General features: G+C 41.7%; 1 protein-coding gene across 5 annotated transcripts in view; it reads left to right on the forward strand.

Annotated features, from left to right (window-relative positions):
- The window catches only part of LOC147334850 (protein NLRC3-like), a 24,220-nt gene extending 5,463 nt beyond the window's left edge, over positions 1-18,757 (forward strand). For 2 of the 5 annotated variants that reach the window (XM_086286855.1, XM_086286854.1), the window contains 9 exons: positions 5,772-5,853; positions 6,536-6,646; positions 6,819-6,896; positions 11,346-11,536; positions 14,655-16,437; positions 16,929-17,102; positions 17,611-17,784; positions 17,862-17,908; positions 18,034-18,757. In XM_086286855.1, coding sequence (XP_086142981.1) covers positions 5,789-5,853; positions 6,536-6,646; positions 6,819-6,896; positions 11,346-11,536; positions 14,655-16,437; positions 16,929-17,102; positions 17,611-17,784; positions 17,862-17,908; positions 18,034-18,551 — 3,141 coding nt within the window. In that variant the 5' untranslated portion in view covers positions 5,772-5,788 and the 3' untranslated portion in view covers positions 18,552-18,757. Of the gene's footprint in view, positions 1-581; positions 669-5,755; positions 5,854-6,535; positions 6,647-6,818; positions 6,897-11,345; positions 11,537-14,654; positions 16,438-16,928; positions 17,103-17,610; positions 17,785-17,861; positions 17,909-18,033 lie in introns of those variants that run through there. The other 3 variants (XM_086286857.1, XM_086286856.1, XM_086286853.1) reach the window with 3 other exon arrangements.
- The last annotated feature ends 596 nt before the right edge of the window (positions 18,758-19,353 follow it).

Raw genomic sequence — 19,353 nt, forward strand, 5'->3', positions numbered from 1 at the left:
TAGTTTTTACTGTTACTAAGCTTATTTTGTGAGAGGGGTTCATTATATGTTCAGATGATTTTTTTATAACTTAAAAACGTATATTTTGACCCAGCCTTTTGAGTTTTAGTTTATTTGGATGTTATGTTTAAGTTCTTTAGGGTAGCTAAATTCGTTTGTTTATTAGTTTCTCTTGGTGTTTTCTACCCCTGTACTTAAGTTTCCCTCTCCCTGTTTTCTTGCTGCGTGTCTTATGTTGTCAAGTTTATATTGTCTCGTCTGCCCTCATGGTTCCCAGTGGCGGAGCGGGGGTGGGGGGGGGGGCGGCTTACTGGGCTTAAGCCCGGGTTTTTTTTTTCAGAAGCCCGGGGTCTTTTGGAGTGTAATTTTTTCATAGTCAGATGCCTGGCTGACACTGTATAAAACAAAAACTACGCACAATATTCGAAGCACATTGTGCACACTGTGGGAATTTACGACTGTGCACGAATCCCCCCTAATATTGGTATATATATGTGTGTGTACCACCGGCAGATAGAGGAGGTGGCTGATATCCAGAAATCCTACCAGTGGCTGGACAAAGCCGGACTGAAAGACAGCACAGAGGCACTAATCATGGCAGCACAAGAACAAGCTCCGAGTACAAGATCCATAGAGGCTGGGGTCTATCACACCAGACAAGACCCCAGGTGCAGGCTGTGTAAAGATGCCCCTGAGACAATCCAGCACATAACAACAGGGTGCAAGATGCTAGCAGGCAAGGCATACATGCAACGCCATAACCAAGTGTACAGGAACATCTGTGCCGAGTATAACCTGGAAGTCCCGAGGTCAAAATGGGAGATGCCCCCAAGGGTGGTGGAGAATGACCGAGCTAAGCTCCTGTGGGACTTCCAGTACTGAGGCAGGTTATTGGTCGGTAGTTGGAGGGGACCGGTCCCTTCTTGGGGTCCTTGGGGATCAGGACCGTCCGACCTTCGGTTAGCCATTCCGGGTGTCTCTCGTTAACTAGCAGCTGGTTCATTTGTGCTGCCAGACGCTCGTGGAGTGCAGTCAGCTTCTTTAGCCAGTAGGCGTGAACCATGTCGGGCCCTGGTGCTGTCCAACTCTTCATACTGGAGACCCTTTCTTGGATATCTGCCACTGTGATGGTTACTGGACCCTGTTCAGGGAGGTCGCTGTGGTCAGCCCTCAGATCCACAAGCCACTGAGCATTGCCGTTATGGGTTGCGTCCTTCTCCCATATGCTCTTCCAGTGTTGCTCCGTCTCCAGCCTTGGTGGTGCTGTTCTCTTATTGTTCCCTTGCCACTGAGAGTACACCTTTGCTGGTTCTGTGGAGAACAGCTGGTTTATTCTCCTACCTTCTATCTCTCTGGTGTACCTCCTCAAGCGGCTGGCCAAGGCTGTGAGTCGTTGCTTGGCAGTTTCCAAGGCCTCAGGTATGGACAGTTTGCTGTATTTCTTATGTACCTTCTTTGCTGCACCTTTCTGCAACTCCGTTAGTTGGCTAACCTCCCTCCGTGCTACTTTGATCTTGCCCTCTAGCCTCCTTCTCCATGGAGGGTACTGCCCCTTGTGGCTGTTCAACTTGTAGCCAAGCATCTCACTGATCACTGCTGCCGTATTGTAGATCAGCTTGTTAGTGTCGGTAATCGTGGTTGTAGGTATCGTCCGTAGTGCTGCATTAACATCATCTAGCAGACCTTCTGTGGGTACTTCACGTAATCTTGGTAATCTTGGCTGATGATATCTCCCCCCTGACCTGGCGTCCTGACTCGTCAATCGTCACATATATATGTATATATGTATATATATATATATATATATATATATATATATACACTGAACAAAAATATAAACGCAACACTTTTGTTTTTGCTCCCATTCCCCATGGGATGGACGTAGAGACCTAAAATTCATTCCAGATACACAATATAACCATCCCTCCCAAACAGTGGTCACAAATCAGTCCAAATGTGTGGTAGTGGACACATCTGCTATATTGAGATAATCCATCCCACCTCACAGGTGTGCCACATCAGGATGCTGATCTGACATCATGAGTAGTGCACAGGTGTACCTCAAAAAAAAAAAAAAAAATAATAATAATAATAAAATATATAAAATATACAGAGTTGAATATGTGCAAAACAAGTGGCATTTATATACAGTGTGGAGTGCATAATGTTGAAGTTCCAGTAGTGAAGCTGAGGTGTCTATGAGTGTTCAGCAGTCTGATGGCCTGATGGAAAAAGCTGTCTCTCAGTCTGCTGGTACGGGACCGGATGCTGCAGAACCTCCTTCCTGATGGAAGCAGTCTGAACAGTTTATGGCTGGGGTGACTGGAGTCCTTGATGATCCTCCCCGCTTTCCTCAGGCAGCGCTTCCTGTAGATGTCTTGGAGGGAGGGAAGCTCACCTCCAATTATCCGTTCAGAGCACCGCACTACTCGCTGGAGAGCTTTGCAGTTGTAGGCGGTGCTGTTGCCATACCAGGTGGTGATGCATCCAGTGAGGATGCTCTCAATGGCACAGTGATAGAAGGTCCTGAGGATGCGGGGGCTCATGCCGAATCTTTTCAGTCTCCTGAGAAAGAAGAGGCGCTGCTGCGCCTTCTTCACTGTTTTGTTTGTGTGTACTGACCACGTAAGATCCTCAGCCAGGTGTACGCCAAGGAACCGGAAGCTGCTCACTCTCTCCACAGCAGCGCCGTTGATGGTGATGGGGGTGTGTACTTCTCTGCACCTCCGGAAGTCCACTATCAACTCCTTTGTCTTTGCGACGTTGAGGGTGAGATGGTTGTCTTGACACCAGTGGGTCAGGGCGCTGACCTCCTCCCTGTAAGCCGTCTCATCACCATTGGTGATAAGACCCACCACTGTAGTGTCGTCCGCAAACTTCACAATGATGTTGGAGCTGTTAGTGGCTGTGCAGTCGTAGGTGTAGAGTGAGTACAGGAGAGGGCTCAGTACACACCCCTGTGGAGCACCAGTGTTCAGTGTGATGGGGGATGAGGTGATGCTGCCCAGTCTGACCACCTGGCGTCTGTCAGACAGGAAGCTAAGGATCCAGCTGCAGAGGGAGCTGCTCAGTCCTAGATCCTGCAGTTTCCTGTCCAGCTTCGAGGGAACGATGGTATTGAATGCTGAGCTGTAATCTACAAACAGCATCCTCACATACGTGTCTCTCTTCTCCAGGTGTGACAGGGCAGTGTGTAGTGTCAGGGCTATGGCATCATCAGTGGACCTGTTGTGGCGGTATGCAAACTGTAGAGGGTCCAGTGAGTCGGGTAGTGCAGAGCAGATGAAGTCCCTGACCAGCTTCTCGAAGCATTTGCTTACGATGGGGGTCAGGGCTACAGGTCGCCAGTCGTTCAATGAGGAGATGGTGGAGGATTTGGGTACAGGGACGATGGTGGCCATTTTGAAGCAGGCTGGGACTACAGACAGAGAGAGGGAAAGGTTGAAGATGTGCGTGAACACTCCAGCCAGCTGAGCCGCGCATGACCTGAGGACGCGGCCGGGAATCCCGTCCGGACCAGTAGCTTTGCGCGCGTTCACCTTCCTGAAGCACTTCCGCACATCCTCCTCAGACACAGTGTGCGCACTGACGTCATCCGCGGTGCGCACACTGTCCGGTCTCATGGTGTTCGCTGTGTCGAATCTAGCGTAGAATACGTTTAGATCCTCACACAGAGAGGCCGTGGTCTGCGGTGTGCTGGTTTTCCCTCTAAAGTCTGTGATCGTGTTTAGTCCCTGCCACATCCTCCGAGGGTTGTCAAACTGTTGTTCCACCCTGTCCCTGTACTCACGTTTGGCTGCTTTGATCGTCTTCCGGTCTTACATACAAAGCTGTATGTAACGTTTCTCGCGATTAGTATCATGGTTGCTAGGCAACCTGAACAGTGCGACGAAGGCTAGACCATTTCACAAGCCTCTCACTTCCGCACTTCTCGTACTTATAGTACGCACCGTACGTAGTACGCGTAGTGCGCGTACTTCAAGCGTGCGGTCTCTGAATTGGGACACAGCCTTTGTGTCGTTATGTCAGACTTGTGTCCGCTGTTTCCCCATGTGTTTCCACTTCCCCTAATCATCCTTGTGTGTATTTAGACTGTGTGTTCATTCTTTGTCAGGTCATCTATTGTTCACGTCATGTTTTCCACGCCATGTTTCCAAGTTTCATGTCTAGGTTTTTCTTCTTGTTTGTTTGTTTAGTTCTCCCAGTTTAGGTTAATGTCAGTTTTACTTCAGTTTGCCTTGCCCTTTGTTTGTACCTTATTTTACCAGCCTCATTAAACGGCTTGGTTTTTGTTAGCATTCAAATTTTTTTCTCTCTTCCTTGGAGTCTGCATTTTGGGTCCTTTTTGTCAATCCACAAAGTCTGCTACTGCCAGACTGAGCTGGCGATCAGGATAAACCGTCACATGAAGCTGGTTAACAAGTTCAAACATTAATTTGGGTTTCCCCTACGCCAGGGCTGGGAAACGCCAGCCCTCAAGGGCCGGTGTCTTGCAGATTTAGATATCACCCTCTTCATTAACAGGTTTCTGGAGAACTTCAAGACATATTGAAGAGATAATTTAGCAATTTAAATAAGATGTGTTGGATCAAGGTCACATCTAAAACCTACAGGACACCAGCCCTTGAGGCCTGGAATTCCCCATGCAGGCCCTACACGTTCACAAGAACAGGGTGGTCTTGGCAGCATCAATGTAAAAGAGCCGTTTCATGGGTCATATGACTCTTCCACCGCGCAAAGTGATCCCTATGAGTGTAACATTTTATTAGAGACATTACATGATGATGATAAAATTCTGATCAGAACTTTGTAAATACCTTAAAAACCAACACTGTTGGTGCAGAAAATCATTAATATGATGATTTAATGCACATGATGGGAAAACAAACATTTTAATTAAAATTGTATAACCAAGCTTGCTCTCAGTGCTGCTGTTTATGTCTAAGGTGATAGATGCCCATCAGAGCTCTGGAAATATAAACTGGATCCTTTGAAACTTGAAGCTTACAATTCAAAAGCCTAAAAAAAAAAAAAAACATCAGTTTGACATAGATTAGATTCAGATTAGATTAGATACTTATAACAAAATCTGTACTTCATTTAGTGGCTTTAAGGACGGCTAAACAAAACATATAAAACGTATTGCCACATCAGATAATCTATATCACACTTATACATGCTGTAAAATAGAGAATCAGTGAAAACATTGTTGACAATTTTTGAAGACCCGGTATTTTGATATAACTTGCTCCAGACAGTTAAAGCTTTTATTATCTTGGCTGCAGACATGGTGCAGTTTAAGGGTTTAACAGTAAAGACTGAAGTGATGGCAGGATCCTGTAACCTATGTATAGAGGCCTGTACAACAAAGCTGGATTTTGACTTATGCAGGTACCTTCAGGAATAACCTTGGATTTCTGTACTGTGAAGGTGATTCACTTCTTAATTTTTACTATTTTCTGGAGAACTGATTGTTCAGTAGGTGGTGATTTAGTACCTGTTAGTCTCTAATCTGAAACTTGACCTGCTTTGGATGATACACAGCAAGTGAGCTGGGTCGCAGGGTTAACCCAGGGTTCATCCTGAAGTCCTGGATAAGCTAAACTCCTGCTTCATACTACAGGCCACTGGTTATGTTGAACCCCTTATTTCAATACAAACATGATAGTTTCTCAGTGAACTTGGACTTATAATGTCTCATAATGACTCAAAACCCAATGAGGAAGGATTGTGTTATTAAATTAGTATTTCAAGGATGCATTTTTCTGCAGCAGGTGCATGTTCAGATATGTCTGAGGAGAAGAAGAGGAAGCTTTCAACAACAGCTTCTGAACCTTGTGAGCCGTCAGCCAGGTATTACTCAACTATTCATAAATCATCACATGTAGCCATGTTTCCAAAGCAGAGGGAAAGAGTGTAAAATGTAAATAAATGCAAAATCAAATGATTTGCAAGACATTCTTCAGAAGTAAAGTTGGGGTTTGGGACTTCACAGATTGTGCCGGGGAATTTAAAGAATAATGTTTTCCAACACTTAGTGTCATCAGTCTCTTAGAGAAAGACGATGTATTACAGCAGTAAACACACCCCTGTTTCATCTTATTGAAATGCGCTGCTGGCATTCAATTTAAAAACTAGCCTACTTTGTTCAATAAATGAATACATTTTCCTAGTTTCAATGTTTGATGTGTCGTCTTTGTGCTATTTCCAATTATTCCAATGTATGTCACTGGATTCTGTTTATATTTACATTTTATATGTTGTGTTATCAATTTAATAAACAGGGTTGTAAAATGTTTAAATACATTTAATGGAAATCCTGATGTTTTACTTGTTTAGGGTGTCTTTTACTGTATGTGTGATGTGTATCCTGTGTGTTTTGCTGACGGCATATTTGATTTGTGAAAAAAGTTTTTTTTAGTGCAGTTGAGTGGTCTCAGGATTTCCCCTGCAGTTTTTGCATTAAATGTGTAATTTTTTTGTGTAGGTGACTTCTCTCGACATCAATAAAGTGTTAAATAAACTTTCGTCTTAGTTCACAGAAAAGTGTTGCCGAGTCCACGGGTCCCAGATGTGTCTCCATTAAGAGTGATCGATCCAGGATTCAACCTCTCGTCTTTAGAGATGAGGAATCAAAATGGAAACAGTAAATTGTTCTTACTAATATAAAATATCTTACTGATCTCTTTCTGTTACAATAAACCACAGTGTATAGATAAAAAGTGCATTTCCATAAAAAGTTTCAATAGTTGAGCAAAGCGTTGACTGCTCAGTGAATGCTTATAAAGTTTTTACACTAAATATATATATCTTTATAGTTTACAGAGTGCAACGGAGTTCACATCTGAAAGTTCAGTTTCTGTGCAGAGCGATGAATCCACTCACCAGCAGCTCAGGTAATTCTCATTTCTGCTAAATCTTCTCTCAGTTTCTTAAAAATACTGAAGGGTAGGATTAGAAGTGATTGAGTTGTTTTTTTGTAACTCTTTTTTTTTTTTTTTTTTTTACCAGGATATCTCTTTCAGTGTTCATATTAATGCACCAATTTCTAGTTTCTTTGTGACAAGTCAGTCAAAGATCCTTTTTTCAGACTGCATGTGTGCATCTCCCTCTTTGGCTGGGACCTGCTCCCACAGTAGAGATGTCACTGACAGCATTTTTGGCCATTTCGCTGAATGTCTTGACATACTGATGTGAAAACTCACATGCTTTAATAATCTTTTCAATGCCATGTTGATTTCCCTCAGAAGCTTTTTTTCTGAATGTTTGTCCCCAATGTTAATAGCGTAGACTCACTTAGTGTAGCAAAGTTGTACATGAGCTTCAGGTTTATCAGAAAGGTTTCAAAAGACTCACATTGGTATTGAATTTGTAAGTGAAAAATTTATATCTTAGATGTTTTAGTATATTTAGGAGGACAATGGGCATCAAACTTCGAGATAACTTTATCAAACTTCCCTTCATCCTAATCTGGTTTGCTGCATATGAATGTGTTGAACACTTCAATAATCTGAGGCCCTGCTATTGTGAGCAATAACATTACCTTTCTTACATCCGGCTTGGTTTCAGATATACAGCTGGAAGGTGTGCCACTTACTGTTGACATTTTCTATCAGCTTCAAACATATCGTTTTCTACAATGCACTTAAGCTTGGAATTTTGCTCCTGGCACTGTTTGTCTCTGTACTTCTGCAGAATGAGTCATTTAAGCCCCTGCAACATACCTCTATTAATTTTCCTTTACTTTAGGCAAGTAGAATGTACAGCACACCAGGCTATATCTTTTTTCACCTTCCTACCATAGAGATCATGCCTTCAGTCCCTACAAAATAGATACTGTTGCCTTGTGGTATGACATCAGAAATGACATCAGTTTTACCACACAAAATATCTGATCATTACTGCATTTCTTGATTTCATTGAGGTTTGTGAGCACTCATTTATCCACAGCTCTCTTTACGTTAGTACAGGATTTCAATCAGGTTTAGGTCTCGAGTTTGACAACTGACCATTGCAACACCTTAATTATTTCCTTTCAGCCTTTCTGTTGCAGATTTGCTTTTGTGTTTGAGATCATGGTTCTGTGGTGTAATTACATTGCACAGTAGATGTTAATAGAGCCAGTCAGTGTAGTTAGGCCTGATGGCAGCTAGAGGGCGAGACCGGTGGGTTTGAACAAAAATGGAATGTTATGTGGAACAGAGAAGAACGGAAGAATAAAGAGTTGGTTATGGATCATACAGTGGACCCGCATATAATTAATAGCACGGCATGGTGTCAGAAGTCCTGTACTGATCCATGCAACCTCGACCGAATGAACCTGTATCTTGTGGAGCTTGTGGAAAATGAGAGGGAGAATATGGCGGATGAAAGTGCACAGAGAACGCTGGTGTCATGCCAAAGTAGTTTGTAATTTGTTTCCTCTGCGTCGGGAGCAAACGCTGGGCTGTCCAAATCAAGGACAAACAGTATCCCAGAGTGTTGATTTTTACTTTACAAACACTTCTTATAATGACTAACTACTCCTGAAATTTTTGAGATGTTACCTCTTTATACGGGAAAGTTATAGTGGGATACAAATAATATCAGGATGATCCTGCCACAATTTGTCCCTCCTGTGTAAATCATGGACAAACAGTATCCCATATTCCTGATTTGTAGTACACAAACACTTCTTATTATGAGGTATTACTCCAGAAACTTTGGAGGATTTAGCTCTTTATACAGTAAAGTTACAGGAGGATAAAAACAATTATCAGGCAAAATGTTCTTGTGTTAAAATAATCCCGTCACCACGTGAGAACAATAAATATATACAATTCTCTGTTGTAACCCTCAAACTGAATGGTAATGTAACGATAGTAATTGTTAACTTTTTCACAAAAGTAAAGCATCAGTACTTCCCGTGTGCTCCCGACGCAGGGGAAACAAATTCTGTCAGGGATATCTACTTTGGCACAACAGCGGTCTGAGTTTAACAGCTGAGCAAAGGACAACGTACGTGGGGGTACGTGATGGATTCCAGGCTTTTTTCATTGTGAAAAAAAATGTGATCTACGAATTTTCCAAGTTCAACATGCGCTGACAGGGAGAAAATGAGATGGTGGATGCTTTTGTGACTGCACTGTATGCACTAGCAGAGCACTGCAACTGTGGAGGGCTACATGATGAACTGATACGCGACAGGCTCGTTGTCGGTCTCATGGACAAACGGCTGTCAGCACGCATGCAGCTTGACCCAGATTTGACCCTGCAGAAAGCTATCAAGATGACGAGGCAAAGTGAAGAGGTAAAGCAACAACAATCCTCCTTACGAGGTGACTCTAGAGCTGAGGCTATCAATGCTAAGTCCATAGATAGAGTGCACAAAATTAGTCGTAAGCCTGCTAGAATCAAACCTCTCCAGAATGATAGTCGTCAAGCTAAAACACGTGGGTTCTGAGAAGACAGCAAGAAAGGGGCAACGTGTCAAAAATGTGGCGGCGCTCCATCACATTCAAAGCAAGATTGTCCTGCACATGAAGTAAAATGCCATGCATGTGGGGAAAAAAGGACATTACAGGCACGTATGCAGGGCACCCAATCGAAATGGTTAACCACCATGGAAAGTTTCTTCCACAGTTTACAGGGAGAGACAAAAACTTTTAAGAGACTCACTGTCTAAGAAAAACAGCTGGAGGTGGGACATTGACACATGGAGTGTTTTGGGACCTGAAACATGCATTTACCTCACCGCCAGTGTTAGCCACGTATGACCAAAGCCGTGACTGCAATGTGTCAGCGGATGCATCATCGTATGGCTTAGGGGGTGTGCAGCTTCAAAGATGGGATGAGGAGTGGAGACCCGTTGCCTATGCATCACGTTCCCTCACTGCAACAGAACAGAGATACGCTCAGGTTAAAAAGGAGGCTTTAGGTCTGACCTGGGCTTGTGGGAGGTTCCGCAGCTTTCTTATTGGCATACACTTTCAAATGGAAACAAACCATAAGCTGCTGCTGAGTCTGCTGTGGACATTTTGCAAAAGTGTATGGCTTTCGTCACATCACGAGCAGCCTGAAATATCCCCAAAGCAACGGCAAAGCCGAACGGGCAGTTAAGACTGTCATGAACCTATTACAGAAAGCTGCTGATCCACAATTGACTCTACTCGCTTACATAGCCATCCCACTACAGAATGGCTAGTCCAGCCCAACTCTTGATGGGGAGACAGCTTTGCACCACAGTGCCAATACTGCTATCTCTGCTTGACCCTGCACATCCTGATAGTGTGGTTGTCGCCCGGAGAGAGAAGGAGAGTAGGACTAAAGAGGCACAGTCATTCAATTTCAATTCAATTTTATTTATATAGTGCCAAATCACGACAAAAGTCACCTCAAGGCGGTCATACAACCTTCATCATCGCGCACGTAGCCTCGACAGGCTCACTCCATGGCAAGAAGTTCACAGACCAGAGAGCCAGTGGCACCGTTATTGACAGCCACACCACACCACAATCATATCTCGTGGAGGGACCTCGTGGGACAATTAGGCGGAACCCTCGGCATCCTGTTCCCATGAAACGCCCTCCAGACCAAACAGAGAGTGACAGTGGGGAGCCAGAATTGGCAGGATCCGGGGAGCAGTGCTCCACAGACATTCCAGTGACAGTTTCTTCAGAACTTCCATCTACACCCAGAACCAGATCTGGGAGAGTAGTTGTGAGACCAACCAGACTAGACTTGTAACGGATCACATGAAAAGCACACCCCTCTGTCACAGTATTCTTTGCACAGTAAGGGAAAAGCTAAAGTTTGTAATTTTCAAATATGTATGTCCAGAAGTTGGGAAGCACCAGGGATGGGAATCATACAGTGGACACGTGTATAATTAATAACATGACAGGTTCTGTTTCATTAAACAATTTCTGCCAATATTTAACTGTCAGACAAATGGCCTCACATTTGTTTCTAGAATACTTTGGTAAACAGACGTTTCCACCAAACGTGTTGCTGTGCATCATGGACAAATGTCTTTACTTTGGTCTCATTTGTTCAAAGGATGTTTTTCCAGAACTCTTGTGGTTTATTCAGATGCAACTTTGCAAACCTAACCTGTGCTGCATAGTCCTTGAATTTTACCTGACCTAAAGTTTTTGTTCATGATTATATTTAGCAGTGATATTTGGCAAAACATCAGCACAGGTGAGGACAAGATGTCAACAGGGCATAACCTCAACTTAACAGAGTGAAGAAGCTTTTTGAAAATGTTATTTAAGAATTTGGCCTCTGAGAAAATTGTTTTGCTTATGTTATCATATAAACTGCTCATGAATATAAATGAAGGCTTTGTATTGTTTTTCCTACAGTTATCCCAATGTGGATCCAAACAGCTGTCTAATGTGTAAGAAGGTTTTGAGGGATCCAGTCCACTTCAAGTGTGGACACTGGTTATGCAAACAGTGTGTGAGCTCAAACTGGGATCAATCTGGCTCACATGCAGAAAATCTCTGCCTGGGTTGTATTGAGAAATGCCGCCTTAAGAATGTTGAAAGCACAGGTAAGCTTCCACAGGTAAATGCTACTGTCACTGGGATCTTTGATATGTGTGCACCATTTCTCCTTGGAAATAAAAGTGATTGCAGCAATCTTACACCAGCTAAACTGCATTTATACTGATAACCTTTTCTTGTTGTGTGACATGTTCTTTTGACATAGAGAGAAGTAGCTTGCCATCACCAGTGTGTGAATGTGTGTGAATTGGTGGATGACTGGATGTGTAAAGCGGGGTCTAGTCCTTAGGGACTAGTAAAGCGCTATATAAATACAGGCCATTTACCATTTTACTTCTGACCTAAGGTTGTTTTTGCATCTATAGTTCTTTTACTCTGGCCTGACTTAGTTGACAAGTTATAAAACTTCAAATTTCAATCAAATCAAATGCATTCATGAGCACATTTAAAAACAACACGGGTTGAACCAAAGTGCTGTACATAATGAAAATGGTGAACATTCATAGAAAATACAATGGAAGACTAGTCACAATTGAAGGCTAGAGAATAAAAGTGCGTTTTCAAGCGGGTTTTAAAGATGTCAAGCGTTGGTGAAGACCTAATGTTAAGGGGCAGACTGTTCCAGAGCTTGGGGGCAGCAACCGCAAAAGCTCAGTCATATCTGTCTTTCTGTCTGGTTCTGGGGATATCCAGAAGCAACTTATCTGCCGACTTAAGAACTCTGCTTGGAGTATTATTTAAAGTTAAAAAGTTAAAAGTATTAGTTAAAAGGTCCAAGAGATAAGATGGAGCTAATCCATTCAGAGATTTAAAAACAAACAACAAAATCTTGATTTTGATTCTAAGACGTACTGGTAACCAGTTTAAACGTGCCAGGATTAGAGTGATATGTTCAAAATGGCGAGTGACTGTTAGGAGTAGGGCCGCCGCATTCTGAACTAGCTGCAAACGAGAGAGTAGGACCTGGTTAATACCAAAATAGAGACTATTGCAATAGTCAAGCCTAGATGAAACAAATGCATGAATCACTCTCTCGAAATCGGCAGATGACAACATGGTCTTGTTTTTTGCAATGGCTCTCAACTGGAAAAAGCTGGTTTTAATAACAGAATTTATTTGTTTCTCAAATGAGAAAGAGCTATCGAGAAACACTCCTAAATTTTTAGCAAACGGCATTCTGAACTTTTCCAGTGGACCAAGGTCAACATTAAGGGAAAAACAGAGGTCAGAGGGTCCGAATAGTATAATCTCAGTTTTTTAATCATTTATATGCAAAATATTCAAAAAGAACCATGATTTAATGTCATCAAGTCAGTCAAGTAAAACTTTAAAACTCCAATCAGTTAAGTAGGATCTGAACCATTTAAGTGCAGTACCCTTAATGCCCACACAGTTTTCCAATCTCGATAGCAGAATCCCATGATCCACTGTATCAAATGCCGCACTCAAAATCTAAAAGCACTAAAATGATGTGATTACCAGAATCGGTAGTCATAAAAGACCATTAAGAACTGTTAAAAGCACAATTTCAGTGGTATGTGGTGCTTTAAAACCAGACTGAAATGATTCTAAGATGGCATTAGTCTCCAGAAAGGCCTGGAGCTGAATAAAAGCAAATTTTTCTAAAATTTTAGACAGAAAAGAAAGTTTAGGGATTGGTCTAAAATTTGAAATAACAGTTGCATCAAGGTTAGTCTTTTTTAAGAAGTGGGTGGACAATAGTATGTCTAAGATCAAGTGGAACTCCTCCCGTAAAAAGAGAGGTGTTGATAACAGTTAAAACATGAGGGCCAATAGTGTCAAAGACTTCTTTAAAAAGACTAGAGGAGATAGTGTCAAGGTAACACATAGAGTCCTTAAGACAGGAGACTAGTTCAGCCAGAGAGTTCAGAGAAATCGGCTCGAAGTGATCAAACACAACTGAGGAAAACAAGGGAACAGAGGGATCATAGGGCGGAGGAATGAAATAAGACCTAATAGTATCCACCTTATCAACAAAAAAACGTAAAAAGTTTTCACAGGTACCAAGGGACCCTAGTAATTGAGAGGTGGATGGAGGGTTGATAACAGAGTGATTAGTATTGAATAAGATACAAGGGCTGTAGCTGTGTTTGCTGATAATATCCGATAGGTACAATTGGATAGGTAGTTTTTGCTTTATGCACAGCATCTTGATAAAGAGACAGAGCATCTCTTAACATAGCAAGGGAAATCTGAAGTTTGTCTTTTTCCATTTTCTTTCGGTCTTTCTACAGGTCCTTCTAATGGCCCGGGTGTCCTTGTTTAGCCAGGGATCAGTTTTAGGTCTAGAGCGTTTAGTTTTTCTAAAAGGAGCAGCCATATCTAGGACATTTGTACAGGTGACATTAAACATGGTAAGCAAATGATCAACATTTTGCTTAAAGGAGCAATTGTCCATGATAGGGAGACCAGAATTCTGATAAGCAGCAGAGAATTGCTCCGCAGTAACTGGTGTAATGATGCGGTATTGGCGGACAGGAAGAGGAGGCTTAACTAAGGAGTATGGGACAGAAATTTTGAATAAGACAGGCATAATCCGAAAGGTTAAGGTTACAAATTTGAATATCCTATAGCTGCAGACCGCAGAATAAAACTAGGTCCAAGGTTTGTCCGCGCTCATGGGTGGGAGTCTTTACTGATCAGAATGAGATTAAAGGAATTAATAAGATCCAAAAGTTGTTTTTGGTGACAAAAAAACACGAATATTAAAATCACCAAGGATTAAAATGCTGTCAATGTCCAGAATGCAAAGAATAAGTAGTTACAGGAAGGTGTTTAGCTCACACTTGGAAAATACAGCTGGTAGTTAGGTTGAATCGAAGCTGGATCACTTTTCACACTTTAAACAAACTGCACCAATCTGGACTTTGGAACCGAACCAAGACCTTCTCCTCAAGTGTGATTATCTGTTCACACCCACACAAACAAACTTTACCAAAGGGGAAAATGAGCAGAGTTGTACTTATATGAACTAAACAACATAGGTGTGAAAACACTTTAAGACTCCAGTTTTCATCTAAATTTAGGATGCCAAAGGTAGATGCCAAATTTTAACAATTTTGCCCAACGCAGCTTTTATTTATTAAACAAAATGTAATAAATTCCTGTTTACAAATCTGAAAACATTGCTCTGTTTGATTCCAGGGAACATCCTCCTTGTCAAAGTAAAGGAAAATTTGAAAAAGGCAGTGAAAAAGAAATTTGCTCTGACATTTGAAGGTAATGGTGACCAAGAAAATCTACTCCAGAACATCTACACAATGTTGTACATCACCACAGGAGAGAGTGGAAGACTAAATGAAGAGCATCAATTCAAAAGTAAATGGAAAACGCAATCATCCAATGACTGTTCAGTGAACCTCAGTCACATATTCAAATCGTTTTCTGTCCAAACCAAACCCCACAGAACAGTTGTGACGAAGGGCGTTGCAGGCATTGGGAAGTCTCTGGCTGTGCAGAAATTCATTCTTGACTGGGCCGAAGAGAAGCAAAACCAAGATCTTGACTTTGTTTTCAGTCTTGCTTTCAGAGAGCTGAATTTGATTTCAGGTGAAAAAAGCCTACATGAGCTCCTAACTTTATTTCACCCCACACTGTCAGAACTCAAAGATTCAGTGGATTATACCAAAACCAAGATTGTTCTGATCCTAGACGGTCTGGATGAAAGCAGGTTTCATCTGGACTTTGAAGGCATTAAGACTATAACATCTGTCAAGGAAGCAGCACCTGTGAGGGATCTCCTAGCAAACATCATCCAGGGTAACCTTCTTCCTGATGCAAACCTCTGGATTACTTCCCGTCCAGCAGCAGCCAATCAGATCCCTGCAGAACATGTTGATATGGTGACAGAGATAAGAGGTTTCAATGATCCTCAAAAAGCTGAATACTTCAGGAGGAGATTTAGTCATGATCCAGATCTTGCTGAAAGGATCATTAAACATATTCAGTCTTCACAGAGTCTCGACAGCATGTGTCAGATCCCGATCTTCTGCTGGATTTCTGCAGTGTTATTCCAGGAAGTCTTTGGAGGAGATGTTGAAACTGCAATTCCTCAAACTCTTACAGAGATGATGTCACACTTCCTGTTTGCACAAACAAAGCGTAGAAGCAGAAAATATGACAAGAAGGTTGAGACAAACAAAGAAAAGCTTCTGAAGACACACAAAGAATTTCTTCTGAAACTCGGCAAGCTTGCATTTGAGCAGCTGCTGAAGAACAACCTCATCTTCTATGAGGAAGACCTGGAAGACTTTGGCATTGACATTAAAGAAGCATCCATCTACTCTGGATTTTGCACCACAGTCCATTTGGAAGAACAACTCTTTTCCAACAAAAGGGTCTTTTGCTTTGTGCATCTGACCGTACAGGAGTTCTTTGCAGCTCTCTTTGTCTATGACTGTTTTATTAACAATAATACTACAGAACTTAAAAACTTCCTCATTTTGGAGGACAAAGACCATACGTTACTTGATCTTGTAAAGGTGACAGTTGACAAAGTGCTGGAGAAGAAGAAAAATGGCCACCTGGACTTCTTCCTGAGATTCCTTCTTGGCCTCCTAGTTGAACCCAACCGGAGAGTCCTTCATGGTCTGCTGCCTTCACCAGATCAAAGCCAAGATACTGACAAGAAAATCTTGACTTACCTCAAGTCTATCAGAAGGAAGAACCTCTCTCCAGACAGCTGCATCAACCTTTTCCAGACTATGGTCGAGATGAGAGATCACAAAGTCAAAGATGAGATTCAGAAATATCTCGCACTGTCAGATCGTTCAAAAACAGAGTTGACTCCCCTGCACTGCTCTGCACTGGCCTACATGCTGCAGGTATCAAAGAATGATCTGGAGGTCTTGGACTTAAAGAGTTACAACACATCAGATGAGGGCAGACGGAGGCTGATACCAGCTGTGAGGAAGAGTAGAAAAGCTATGTAAGTTTGCAGCAATAATTTACTTTCATGTTGAATAACAACATGTTAAATATACTTTTCTGTCAATCAGATTGTGTAAGGTCAGGGTTTGCTAGAAAGGAACTGTTCTTGATCAAGCTGATTAAGTGTCATCCTTAAACCTTTGTCATGGCATGGATTTAATTTATGACCACAGCAACCACTTCCCTGATGACTTTATGGTCTTAATTGTTACTTTTTTTTATCCCAAGTTGAATAAAACAAGATAAGATTATTTGATAAAATAATAAAACATTCTGCTCAAAGAAGGCCAAGATCATCTAGCTAAATCAGCTGACATTATCTACTCAATACTTTACAACAAAAAGATGAGAATGGCCAAAATGTAAAAATAAAGGTTTAAAAACTTCTGTCTCATAACACTTTTTAAAACCTTTAATTTTTTCTTTATTTGTCTACAGAATGAAACAGCTTTGTTCTCTTTATACTAACACTTAAACACCCACCCACAGGTTAGCAGATTGCAAAGTGACCTCGGTGTCAGCTGAGCATTTGGCTTTTGCTCTCAAGTTCTACTGCTCATCCCTGAGAGATCTAGACCTCAGTGACAATGACCTGAAAGATTCAGGGTTGAAGTTACTCTGTGATGGACTATCAAGTCAGTGCTGCAGGCTGGAGATACTCAGGTAGTAACACATAAAGTACACCAAAAGACACTAGTAATGGACCTCCTTTAGCCAGATTTAAGCTGAAAAGAAAACTGCTAGAAATGTGACTCTGTATAATAAAAATGATAGTTCTTGCTCTGATTTCAGTGAGGTCTTTATCAATAATAAGTCAGATAGTATACTTAGATTGACAAAGCATTTTCTTTAACACTGTACACTTCTGACACTCAGGAGTCACCATCTTGGTTTGATACCAGAGTGGCAACCCACCAGTGGAAAAAGAAAGGAACATCTGAACTAGCCCATTAACATTGGCATATTACCTTTTCACATAGTGATGTTACATGGGTTGGTTGACGGGGGTTGTTTGGTATTATTATGTGTGGTCAGAAGGTCAATAATAAGTTAACAATCATAGTCAGCTGTTGCAATCATCAGTTTAGGCACATAACTTGCTTTGTTTGGTAAGCAAGAACAAAATGTACTACTGGAATTATTTCAACTGAAAAAGTGTCTGTTTTATCAGGTTATCCGGTTGTCTGGTCACAGCGACAGGCTGTGCATATCTGGCTTCAGCTCTACAGCTCAACCCGTTTCATCTGATAGAGTTGGATCTGAGCTACAACCACCCAGGAGACTCTGGAGAGAAGCAGCTGTCTAAGCTGAAGAATGATCCTCGATACAAGCTGAGCAAACTCAGGTAATGGAATTTTTTAAAGTAATTTTTTAAAACTTCATTAAGAAACATAATTAAATCTGAGATACTTTTCTCCACAGTGTTGAACACGGTGGAAGTCACAGAATGAAACCAAGCTTCAAGAAATGTAAGCACTTCAGTTATTTTTGGTGGCAATAAGTAACAAATCAATGAAATTATGATCTAGTAACAGATGTTCAAAGTGGCATGGCTTCTTTTTGTTGTTGCAATGAAGTGTTTTCTTATTTCCAGATGCCTGTGAACTCACTCTGGACTCCAACACAGCACACACAAACCTGCTTTTCTCTGATGGGAATAGAAAGGTGACCTGGATGGAAGTTGACCATCCACATCCTGATTCCAAAAAACAGCAGGTGCTGTGTGAGCAGAGCCTCAATGGGCGCTGCTACTGGGAGGTGGAAGTGTTTGGCTTTCTATGCGTTGGGATTACAATCAGAAGAAGAGGCACAGAAGGAAAGAAAAATGAGTTTAAGATGGGATACGATGACAAATCCTGGTGTCTGGTTTTCTCTGATGATGGTTTTTACATTCTGCACCGTAACAAGAAAGTAGACGTGCCTTCAGCTGGATGGCGCTCCAGTCGGGTGGGTGTGTATGTGGATTGTTCAGCTGGCACGCTGTCCTTCTACAGGGTTTCTAATGACAGCTGCATCCTCCTTCATAGCTACAAAACAGCCTTTAACGAACCCCTTTATCCTGCTGTTGAGCTTCACTCTCAGTCGTCTGCTTCATTTTGTCAGCTAACCTAAGTTTCACCTGCAAGTTCTGTCCATCAGTTCCACACATTAAACTGCTTTTACGAGTATCCCATTGTTTTTCCATGTTGTCCTAATGAAGTTCTAGGTCATGTTTCACCTATTGTAGCTACATGGTATTCTTTATTTACTCTATCTTTTTCTAATATTTTTTTTAATGATCTGAAACAGTTAAGTGTGACAAATATCCCCCACAAAAATGTTGCTTGTCAGAAACAATGTCAGCATTTTAAGTGGGCAGTTCTGTTTCATGTATTTTTTGTAGAACTTATTTGTATTTACTTCAAACTCAAAATCAGGTCTAAACCTCTGAACTCCTAATCTGTAACTTTGAATTAGCAATTTACTCACTTTGATAATTGAACATAGTGCCAAGAAAAATACATTCAATGTAAATGAGCCTGATTTCACAATTACAAAGTAGGAGATTACATTTTAAAAAACTGACTAACGGTGCATAAATTTATGAGTACAACCATCTACAGCTGATTTAAGTAAAGAGCAAGAAGATCTACAGAGGAGAACACAACCAGTAGACCCAGAACATGCACACTTTAAACAGAACGTTTCTAACCAGATGGTGGAGCCGAACTCAGGACTGCTGTGAGGCTTGCTACTACACCACCATGCTGCCCACATTTGACATGCAGAATGTAGATGTTGGTGGCTGTATTAATGTTCTTTTGTCTTCTTTTATTTAGAATTTACCTTTCTCTGTTTTAAATCAAAATGTGTGTGGCAACTCTGAGCATCTTTTACAGCCTTTTCACTACAAATCAGGTGTGTGTGTGTGTGT

Source organism: Aulonocara sp. 'chitande type north' Nkhata Bay, linkage group LG3 (assembly GCF_057382095.1).
Source record: "Aulonocara sp. 'chitande type north' Nkhata Bay isolate Kocher_YH1m ecotype deep benthic linkage group LG3, A_spYH_male_GT1.1, whole genome shotgun sequence".
NCBI lineage: Eukaryota > Metazoa > Chordata > Actinopteri > Cichliformes > Cichlidae > Aulonocara > Aulonocara sp. 'chitande type north' Nkhata Bay.